The 11,301-nt window shown below is 38.9% G+C and overlaps 2 protein-coding genes across 3 annotated transcripts in view; both read left to right on the plus strand.

The window, feature by feature from the left end:
• The window catches only part of LOC138023575 (uncharacterized), a 7,369-nt gene extending 5,211 nt beyond the window's left edge, over positions 1-2,158 (plus strand). For both annotated transcript variants that reach the window (XM_068870581.1, XM_068870579.1), the window contains exons 2-3: positions 1-118; positions 535-2,158. The exon at positions 1-118 is cut by the window's left edge and continues 185 nt beyond it. In XM_068870581.1, coding sequence (XP_068726682.1) covers positions 1-118; positions 535-1,373 — 957 coding nt within the window. In that variant the 3' untranslated portion in view covers positions 1,374-2,158. The remainder of the gene's footprint in view (positions 119-534) is intronic.
• Positions 2,159-4,670: 2,512 nt separating this feature from the next.
• LOC138023577 (uncharacterized) lies at positions 4,671-10,614 on the plus strand. The gene is made up of 3 exons (XM_068870583.1): positions 4,671-4,827; positions 6,803-7,090; positions 8,564-10,614. Exons 1-3 carry the CDS (start codon positions 4,743-4,745, stop codon positions 9,064-9,066), a joined length of 876 nt encoding a protein of 291 aa, XP_068726684.1. The 5' UTR covers positions 4,671-4,742; the 3' UTR covers positions 9,067-10,614.
• The last annotated feature ends 687 nt before the right edge of the window (positions 10,615-11,301 follow it).

The following is an 11,301-nucleotide window of genomic DNA, read 5'->3' on the forward strand; positions in this document are numbered from 1 at the left end:
GTTCTCGTTGTAACACCAAAGGGAGAGGAAGACTTTGGAATTTACAAGTGTGACGTCACCAATGGAGTGTCAAAAACTCTATGCGAAATCACATTGGTTCAAGGATGGACAAACAGTGGTAAGTCGTCGATATTCCTTTCACTGCTCGTGGCCCGAGACTAGTGTTACCCCATATTGTTAACCGTTGATTAAGAACTTCGAGAACGTCTTTGAAATGGTCAACACGTCCGACATTGCTCCCTCCAAATGCATCTCTTTCACTTTACTCCCGAAGACAGTACTTGTTTACTTTATCCGTCCGTGTGTCACTAACAGCTCCGTAAATAAAGTTGAAAGTTGGTTACTGTTAGATCGTTGTCTTTTTATTGCTTCCAATTCATTAATCGATACTCATTCCAATCAGGAGTACTATTTGTGGATACATTGTTTGAATCTTCATGTGATTGGTCAAGTTATAGTAGTTGACAGTTAAGTTTTTGAAACAACGAGTAAATTTCTAACTAGTGTAGCTCATATTTCACTTGTTTTATGCAGGTCCGGTTGCTGGATGCATAAACGTATCAGTTTTGATGCCTGTCCTGGCTGTTGCGGTTCTTTCTTGCCTTCTGTTGGTCCATCTTGTAGTCAGACGAAAGGAGCCTAAAATACTGATGGCTCATCAGCGGCGACGAAAGTCCACATCATCCCTGAATCATCCTCACGCAGAGCAACGCCAAAGGTCCCGTGATCTACTTTACAACAGTTTTCGCGGAAGTGGAACATTGAACAATAACGAAAAGAAACAAGAAGTTGTTTCCATTGAGATGCACTTGGGAAAGAACGGCGATAGTACAACCAGTCCACCGGAGGAGGACGGTATCACTGGTGAAAGCAAAAGGGAAAGAAAGAGATCGGAATTTTCGAACAGATCGTTCATGCGGCATTCAATAGAAATGGATGACTCAGAAGCGGCATCGCAGTCTTCAGATGAGTCCAAGAATACAGGTGCGGACAAAAGCAGCTTCTATCAGAAATCCTTTAAGAGCGGCGGCCCCTTTGATAAGGGAGGTGATGGTTTCGTGCCTCGTGCTTCGGTAGATGCAATTCTTAGCGAAAGCAAGACAAGAACTCCGCATGCATTCTACAACAAAACCTTCGCGAACCAATCTATGGATTCCAGTGATGGTGAAGTGTTTGCGTCTGTGTTCGAGGAGACAGTGGGAATTGACGCACCTAAGGGAGGAAAAGCCAAAGGTTTCATCAACAAGACCTACCATACAGATTCTATAGCTCGTGTTACACAAGATAGCACGAGTGGTGAACATACGATTGGTGCATCTCAAGAAGCTGAGGATATAACTGAGCATGCGCCTCATATGGACACGTACTTTTGATAAAGAGGAGTGTCACTATTCCGATCGTGTGGATCGTAAGACAACTTATCGCTGGGCTATTGAATAGACTGCATTAATTGTGGAGCACAAGTCTAGTTGACCATGATCCGTGTATGGCACCAGTTTAGGACCTCAAGAGCATTTAGGTCATCAAGGAAACAATGATATAATTAGATATATAGATGTCAATGACAAAAAAACACAGTGATAAAATGGACTTTATCTGGTTATTTCTTGGGTTCTTGATGCGCAATTAAATGCCACACCCATTAAGACAACACTGCAGAAAATAACATACACAGAAGGAAGGTTCGAGAAGGAAAAATTGATGAACGTCCAGCCTGACAAGCTTGTCCAATAAAGCGGAAGTGTCAAAGAAATTACTTTTGCGGCTGACCAAAGCGGGTAGTGCCGAGCGAGTAAGCTGTGTCCATCTTGCCCATCCTTGTAGCCAGTCGCATCCCTCGGCCCGGAAATGAGTTTATCGTTTTTACTCACGAAACAAGCTAAAACGCGATATGGGGTTTGCTTTTGTTTTGCTTCAGTTTACAACAGCTTTGTCACTTAATCGCCTACAAAAGAGAGTAATCCTCTGGTCAGACTATTCACTGTTGATGTCTCCTTTGGGCCAGTAAGGAAGATAATCAACAATTGTATTCCATAAGCGCGTGAGATACCAGATATATAAATAGTCAACGACATAAGTATCGGTGCCGTAATCAATCTATAGTATTCAGCAAGCGCGAATGAAATAATTCCTTTATTAAATGTTCATAAATTCTGAACGTTTGGATACTTGGAAATTTCGCTTCCCGCTACAAACATTTCAGCTTTGCAACACTTAGAGCGCTCAATGCTCAATCCCACATACGGTATGTGTTAAAAGCTTATATTTTAAGGCTGGTTTTTTTTTTACCAGCGACGCATAGTACAAGCACAAGCATAAGTAGGTTCTGCTAGTGAAAACGAACTTCGACATATGCATCGAATTGGCCATTTTTTTCAAATTCTTACATTTGCTTGTGCTTGTGCTGTGTTTCGTTTTCACGCAATGCAAGTGATTGCAAGAATAAACGCAAGGACAAGGAGAAGGAAAAATTTTGATCCTTGCACTTGTGCGCATGCTTGTCTCAACCTCGTTTTCACGGTGAAATAAGCGTTCTTATGCTTTCGCTTTGTGCTTGCATCGCTAGTGAAAACCAGGCTTTAAGGACGGTGCCTACTATTGTTATTGCGCATACATTCTGCGCATCTCGAGATACTTGGATTTCCTATGGCTGGTGCTTATTTATACAGGGATAGTTTTGCGTTGTTCAAAACTATGCGGAGAAAGCAGACCTTAGCAATTGATCTCGGTATTCAAAAACAAAATTGGAGGTAACCACGCATTTTTCAGAGATAATTAAGCTTCAATTTGGAAAAGAACGCCATACATTGCTTTGTATTTTAAAGCTCTTTACAAATATTGTTGATTAATTATCTTCGAAAAATGTGTGGTTACCCCCAATTTTCTTTTTGGATTTCAATAACACTTGTGAAGATCTGCTTTTCGCTCACATTCAGTAAACCGCGCAAACATACCTTTGAATTAGTAGGCACCGTTCTTAATGAGCCAATCAGGCCCGGGTTGCTCGAAGAATGGTTAGCGCTAACCAGCGTTAAATGCTATGAAAACCTATAGGTTTTGATACTTCTTAACAAACGGTTAGCGCTAACCAGTCTTAGAGCAACCGGCCCCAGTACGCCAAAAACGCTATATCCGAGATATAAAATTAATAAAAGGCATTTTTCTAAAAGAAACTGGTGTTAAAGTGAAGTTTTCTCGAAGTTAAATTGTTTTAATCGGAAGTGTTCTTCATGTAAACTCGATAAATTTCTTTAGAGACTTACCTTGTAAATAATACTTGTAACAATCATGAATTTTAATAAGGAGAGCACCAATTTCGTACCCAGTGTCCTCGGGCATTTTGGTCAGCGGGTGAGCATTCACCCGCTGACCAAAAAGCCCGAGGACACTGGGTACGAGATTGGGAGAGCACATGTTGGTTTCTAGCAACCTAACCTATTATGCAAATTCTTACACTAAAATTTTAAACACGTAAATAAATAAATAAATACTTGGCAAAACGATAATGCGCAGTAAGTGATTTAACGTAATTTGTACTTTTTCAGTAAATGGCGAGAATACCAGAATGCATTGGGTCGATTTGTTCCTAAATGTATGGACAGGGTATTTAATTAAAAAGATTCAAGGTAGAATAATGTTTTATTGACTTTTAAATAACTGGATTATAGAAATATGAGTGGCGACTGTACAACTGCTGCAGAAAGGACTGGTGAATTCACCAGCTGATGTTAAAGAAACCTAGTTTCCTCGGTTTAGTCTTCAGCTCCAAATGGCTACAATTTCGATTCCCACATGAAATATCTCGGAGACGCCAAGTTTTGTCTGTACTGGGGGACGGGCTGCGTAAATATGCTTTTGTTTACACGTTGATTTTGTTTCCGAATGGTGACTGATCAGTCTAAACCATTTTGGTCTGAAGTCGGTAAAATAGACGGATTTTCATACTACAAATGTGTGAAATACGTCTTCAAAAAATTAAAAGTTGCTGTCGGTTGGTTACTGAAATACAGACTTTTTGTTGCATCTTCAATTCCAGTAAAGAATATTACATCTTTTATATCGAACGACTCAACTACGTAGATCACCTCAGGTGAAAAATAAATCAAAGAAAATAATTCAATTCTCTGTTATTTTTCGAGCAATAAAATTTCTTTTACAGTACCTGGCATTTTTTGCTTTGAAAAGCCCTTTGCAAAATATTTGTAACATCTCTTTCTGAATTTTTCTCAGGCAAAGTATTACTAAAACCGAAGGAAAAGGTCTATAAAATGCGCCATTAACTCGAAAAATGGTCACCAAACATTAATATTTGATATTACTCTAATTGCTTTGTCTCAATACTGCTAAACATTTTATGTTGAAATTACTGTTGAATCATTCCGTCGAAACTTTACGTTCGTGTTGCCATATTTTCTCTGATGACAAATTTTGGATTAAAGGAAATTGGAAAGGTTACTGCGTCAATGCGTTTTGACAGGAATTCTATATCTAAAAAACTCTGCCTTCCATAACTCTTGTTGGGATGCCGTGAAACCAGTGACAAAGGTTTCAAGGAAACTTATGCAATATTAACCGCTCTCCACGAAAATTACGTAATGTGAACACGCCATGATTGCGTTTTTGACGACTGTTAAGTGGTTATTTAAAAATATGTCAACTGAAGTAATATCGACAAATATAGTTGTACCTGTTAAACATCTTCCTTCACTTTTGGTAAGCCAGCGCAGAAAGTCACTCACATCATGGCGAATTTACGGACTTCGTTTTCCTGTGTATATTCCCTGCGAGTGGTAACGATTCTTATGGGGTGCTTGGCGGTTCAAATCGGTGAGTAGAATAGTTAGTTAATTAAATGTGTTTAATTCGAAAATTAATTGAAAAAACTTAACTCATTGTCTTTATTATCATGAAGATAAAAGCTCATGACAATGGTGAACTAAAAGTGATTATACTTCATCTCAGTTACATGGAAGCCAGGTTAAAATGACATTAAGAAATATGTCATACAAAAAGTTGTACGACACAAGTCGGTTTTGTTACTCGGCTCTACTAGGCCAGAACATGCTTAAAACTCAGGCGATAGATATTATTCAGTGACGGAGGAAGTGCTAAAAATGGAAGCAAATTTTGTATGTCTGATTCTTTCAATGCCTTTGTTTCTCGTCGCAGCAATTAGAGGTGAAAACTTCTCCTCGCGACAAAACAGATTTCCTACCAAAGATGCAGTTTTTATGTCCCTATCGCCGGGTTTGGTAAAATTATTTGGAAAAGAAAGGACTGTTATAAGCAAAGCAGATGTGAATTATGTGATCTTCATTTTGTAAAGCAATTCCTGTTTGTTCCTTTTTGGTATATTCAATTTTAGCACACTTATGATGTCATTTTTACTGAAAAGCAGTATTACAACTTCAAAAGTTAAAAGGCCTGAATATTGCAAACAACTTTACCGCCTTCGTGGCAGCGAAAGGAAAAATATTCACACGATTGTTAACCTCAGCTATAAATTGAATAAGCTATGGAAAACGGTACAAGGGTTAGGTAGATTCACTTGGACGATCTCGTTTTTACCAACAGATGAAGTTCCATTTTGTCCTTTCCACTGTTCAATAAATACAAGAGATTTTCTCTTGATAAATATCAATATTACGTCGAATTTAATATTCCTTTAAGTTGAGGAAAAATATGCCTACATATTACATCTCCTCTTAGTTCACGATTTTAAAGCTAACTTTAATCTCCACTCCCCAAAGCACTGAACTTCATGACCTTCGACCACTCAGATCATTTGAGGTTTACCGCGCACACGGTAACAGATTAATAGGAGCCTTGCGTCAGTAAAACTTAATCCTCAATATTTTGTTTAGCTTATTTTTCTCTCCGCTTGTCAGTACAAATGAGCTACAGCACCTCAATATACAGCTGTTTCGAGAAAGTTTGTCCAAAAGAAGCATAAAAGCGTACGCGAAAATGCCGAAAGGCATTATAGTAAACTGTCAGTTTGAGTCAACGAAACTATCGAAAAAGTCACCTAGAAACACATGCTCACGCTATGCTACTGACATTGTGATATGAGCGAGGTTTAAAATTCAGTCAAATGATCCAGGCCACGAATTAGTAACAAAGGGTTAGGACTTTAACCTTACTTAATTTATGTCACGCTTCTTTTGGATGCATAAGTAAAGTAAATTTAAGCATGAATCAATTTTCCAGGTGTCGTTACGGTAATTAAGTGCGACTCGTTTGTTTCTTCCGCATTTTACGTCTCCAAGATTAGGGTGAACGACAGATATAGCAATGACTTGGAGTGAAATTAAAAGTAAAAATAATCTTGGTGAAATATTGCCCGTGCCTTCCCCAACCACAAAAATGTGACTTATATTTTACAATTCATTGGAGGAAGTCATTCGTCCTCATAACCAGTATTTCTTGAAACTATTTATTAACACTGATGCCATGACACGGTTTCTTGAACCTTCTCTTTGTATTATATCTTGTTCTATACGTTCCTTCGACGACTTCTAGCTCTAGATTACCTTTCTAGTTACTTTCTAGGGGGCATTGTTTCTTACTTAACTTCTATTACTTATTTAATCGTAAATATTACAAAATTCTCGAATCTGATTGGTTATGAACAGCCCTGATTTAACGCACTTCAGCATTAATAGACAGGACTCGACCAAATACTCCCTGAATTGTGCTACACTCACTCGTATTAGCATTATTTATGGTCCTGTATTTACGGGTGGTGCAAATAATACAACATATTTTTGTTGTTTGTCAATTGTTATTCCTGTTATTTCAGAGGCACTAGAACTCGATTTGAACCTTACGAGGAAGGAAGTCATAACTTTTCTTGGCCAAACAGCCAATCTAGCTTGCTATGCAACGAACACAAATTCACCTCTGACGTACTCCTGGACAAAAGCCAATCAAACTGTCACTCAGTCTTCATATATCAGAGCTGTTGGCCATGTACTAGTAGTCACGCCGATGGAGGAAAAACACTTTGGAAATTACATGTGCAACATTAGTGACGGAGCCTCAAGTGCCACATGTCTGATCTCGTTGTCAAAAGGCATAAATGAAACAGGTAACTACAAATATGCAAATCGTGATCATTGTTGTTGCAATCGAGAAGCCACCAAAGAATGACCATTTTGGGAACAGAGGAAGGACAGCAGGAGCGGATCCAGGAAAGGGGGGTGGGAGGTGAATTGGGTGGCAAGGCAAATAGGGTGCGGGCAAATCTTTTCACATGCAAATTAATTTGCCCGCATTATCCTCCATTTCATTCTAGATCCAGTCCAACCGTTAGAATACGAAACTGGCCTATTCAATAGGCCATTTCCGAGTTCATGTCTACCTCTTCTTCAAAGCGAGTCTAAGTGCTAAGTTTTTGTTGTGAAAATTAGTTTTCATTCCTATGTAAAGTAGAACTAATTACCATCACAAAAACTTGACTGACATGAACTCGGAAATGGCCTATTTTTTTGGGTTTATTAATAAATTAAATTTACAAATTATTTACAATCTTACAATATGCAAGTTTTGTTATTATTTCAAATCTGGACAGCCTTCTCTTCGTGTAGGATGTATTAAGGTACCACCAAAGTATCTGATTTCCTCGACTCATAAAAGCATCGAAGAAATCTATTTATTTGTTACCTTTGTAACAGAGTATTTCTATTCATCTGCTTTTTAATGTATTTTTATTTTTGCTGGGACAGATACTGTTTACCTGACGTGAACTTTTTATTAAAGGGAACCTCCACTAAAACAACAAAATAACTTTAAACCACAGAACATAATGTTCACAATTGAAATTTCTCATACTTTTTCCAATGAAAGCGTTTGTATTCGAGAAAATCAATTCCAAAAACGCTTGTTTTGGCTTTCAAATTTCCCGCGCGCGCCATCTTGAATAATTGTGACGTTTCGTGGTTGCCCCATTGTTCCAGAACAAACGCTCTTTGTGTCAGAACAATGGGGCAACCACGACACGTCACAATTATCCAAGATGACGGCGCCCGGTAGATTTGAAAGCCAAAACAAGCGTTTTTGATTTTTTTTTTCGGATACAAACACTTTCACTGGAAAGCGGCGTTTGAACAATTTTAAATGTTAACATTATGTTCTGTGGTTTGAAGTTATTTTGTTATTTTGGCAGAGGTTCCCTTTAATGCAAAATATTAACAAAGTCAAAATGGCAGCCTAAACTATCTGGACTTTTGTCAGAGTATACACTTCGATTCTTTCTATTCATCCTCCCCCTAAACTATTCCTAGATCCGCCACTGGACAGTCCTTTTCTTTCACTTCCAACTCTTTCACAGTCAAGATTGACGCGAGGGGGGATTAATCTACCTCTATTTTCATCTTTTGAAATGAGTACATTCGTACTTTTCAACAACTTCAAGTTCGTACACTGCCGCAGCGATTTCTTCATTAACTACTTTTCAATTAACAATTTAAATTACTCATTTTTAGTGCTTTTTTTGGAAGGAAAGGTTGTTTATTAAATTAGCAGACTGCAAATATTTATTTTTTGGACACTTCTGTTACAGAATATGTGAAAAATACCCAAGGAGAGCCTTCGACGGGATGCGTCAATATTTCTGTACTGATGCCTGTTTTGGCTGTGGCAGTAATGTCTCTACTTCTGTTTATCCACCTTCTAATACGGGGAAAGCGAACAGAGGATAAAATGAGGGATAAAAAGATTAAACATAGTGAGGAGTGTAGCAGTCGACACAGCGAAGCAAGTACCTCAGTAATTGAGGAACCAATTGAAATGCAAGTCAACGGTCACTTGTCAGCTCGCATATCACGCTCACCAGAATATGCTTCCAATAGATATCTATCACATTCTCCTGGCTTCCAGCATTCGTCACGCGCGCTTGTCTCTGAAAACGCGTCACAATCTCCTGTTTTTACACGCATGTCCCGATTTCATGTCAACGGAGAAGAATCAAATAATAACAGACTGTCCTCTCCACGATCTGACCACGAGCAAAGTTCACCGAAGCAAGCGCACGACGCTCAAAACACGGACGTGACACCGTTTTAAGCAAAATGTTCGCAACAGGATGACAGAAACCAGTTCAAGAAATTCAGGAATGCTTCATATCTGCTTATCAGGAGTTTGAAAGTTTGAACAGTTTATTGGGGTATACCCTTCACACTAAACTCCCGTTACTACCGGAACAGTAAAATGAATGATAATACAGGTTATTGGCCCTGCCTGAGTGATGGTCCTAAAAAAGTCAGAGTTACTCATGGGTGTGGTTGGGCCAGTCGTTTGTACCTCAAAACGTTGTCTGCGCATGGGGGATCTTACTATTTGTGTACCGGAGACAAAATTTAAATTATGATCTTTTTGCTATCGGACGTTCATTGATTTTAATCACAGAGTCCGAGGGAAACTATATAAACGATTGCGAATGATGAAGAATCAGCTAAAACTAAAGAGAATTACTGGGAGGTTTTACTCGAGAAATTCTTACTCTTCCCATGTTGTGTGCAAAGAGAAGATTGAGGATCGAACCGATGAACGCATGGAACCAGACAGGGAGATTCAAAGTAAAGGCTCGATTTTCGCTACTTTCTCGGGTTTGAGTGCAATCTCACTGAGAGAGCGAACAGCTCGACTAACGCAGGTTCATTTCATGCTTGAAAATCGAGTGCACATTAGTTTATGCTTGCATGTAAAAGTAATGAGCTGTAGAAAACTAGAAAATGGGAATATATTTTTATAAAAGAATCCTCAAGGTTGTTATTATAGTACTAACCAACATTTACTATCAAAACCAGTAGAGTGGTAAAACCGCCGTTGGAAATTTGAATCCGAAGCGGTTCGATTCTACACACGTGATCTTAAACAAATTGTCAAGCGATCCGAAAAATAATGTCACGTGATCCGAAAAATTGTTTCTTGTTGTGCCAAGGCACTTTACACGAACCACGTGACAACTTTTTATGTCATGTGACGACTTCTTTCGTGGATCACGTGATGAATTTTCTGCAGCCCGCATTTCAAAATTATAACGGCAGATTTACCCCTCTGCTGATTTTGATAGTACATAATTTTCAAGAAGAAAGCAAAAAAGACAAAAACAAATATCAGTTTTCTACAAAGTCCTGCATTGCTTTTATTTGCGTGTGACTACGCAAGGGGGTTTTCCATGATTTGCCCTGGTCACGCGAAAAACGTGGGTCAAAACCACAAACACCTCTCAATACAAAAACGCGCGTGAACAGGGCCAATCAAAATTTTTTTGCAGCAATATTCTAGTTAAGTTGAAACCATTTTCCCTCGTAAGCTTGACAATTACAGACTTTACTCTGTCTTTTCTATCTTTTCTTTTATAAACCTGAGTGTATTCCCTTCACGCCCCTGTAGCCACGATAGAGGAGAAAGACAAACACCGGCAACCATCTTGGAGCAGAAAGATATTTTTATAAACCAATATGGCTGCTATAACACGTCAACAACACCTAATATTGTATTCGACTTTACTCTTATAGCTTCCATGACGATACCAGCATGATATAAATCAGGAGGCTTGAAAAAAAGTGTCACCGTGACATTAATAAAAGTGTAAAAACCGTTTTAAAATCTTTGTCAAAAAGTTAACTAGTCCCTGTTCTCATAAATCAAAACCAGTGTCAACTACATAGGTAAGTCGCACACCAGCCATTAGGGATCACAAGGATAGCACTCATCACGAAGCGAGCGAGAGTGTGGCTACTCTTCCCTGGACGGGATACCACGGAGCTATTAGGGAGCTTTAGCAACGACAACGGCGACGGCAACGAGAACGTCATCTCAAAATATAGCTTTGCGTTATTTTAATCGCTTCGTGACTATTTCAACGTTTTTAATATGACAAGGGAGTGGTATTTCCTAAAGATGACACCAGTCGGAACGGCACTCCATTTTAGGAGAGAAAATGAAAATTTATCCTCAAGTGCTGACGTTCTTCATAAAACCAAAAACTTGGCTATTTCAAGTTGTTGTTTTGCTGACGACGGCAACGAAATGGACAAAAGTGAAAAACGCACGTGCAAGGCGTGCAAAGCCATTGTTTTTACCCACTAAATATGCAAATTCGTGACGTTCTCGTTGCCGTCGCCGTTGTCGTTGCTTAAGCTCCCTTTTAGCAACGACAACGGCGACGGCAAAGAGAACGTCACAAATTTGCATATTTAGTGGGAAAAAGCAATAGCTTTGCACGCTCTGCATGTGCGTTTTTCATTTTTGTCCATTTCTTTGCCGTCGTCAGCAAAACAACAACGTGAAATA

The sequence above is a fragment of the Montipora capricornis genome, chromosome 11, assembly GCF_036669925.1.
Source record: "Montipora capricornis isolate CH-2021 chromosome 11, ASM3666992v2, whole genome shotgun sequence".
In the NCBI taxonomy this organism is placed as follows: Eukaryota; Metazoa; Cnidaria; class Anthozoa; order Scleractinia; family Acroporidae; genus Montipora; species Montipora capricornis.

What these genes read in the sequence shown, in the direction of transcription:
- LOC138023577 (XM_068870583.1), top strand. Translation starts at nt 4,743, where the DNA reads ATGGCGAATTTACGGACTTCGTTTTCCTGTGTATATTCCCTGCGAGTG. An exon ending in GTGCTTGGCGGTTCAAATCG is followed by an intron (nt 4,828 to 6,802) that starts GTGAGTAGAATA and finishes CTGTTATTTCAG; the next exon opens with AGGCACTAGAACTCGATTTG. An exon ending in AAAAGGCATAAATGAAACAG is followed by an intron (nt 7,091 to 8,563) that starts GTAACTACAAAT and finishes CTTCTGTTACAG; the next exon opens with AATATGTGAAAAATACCCAA.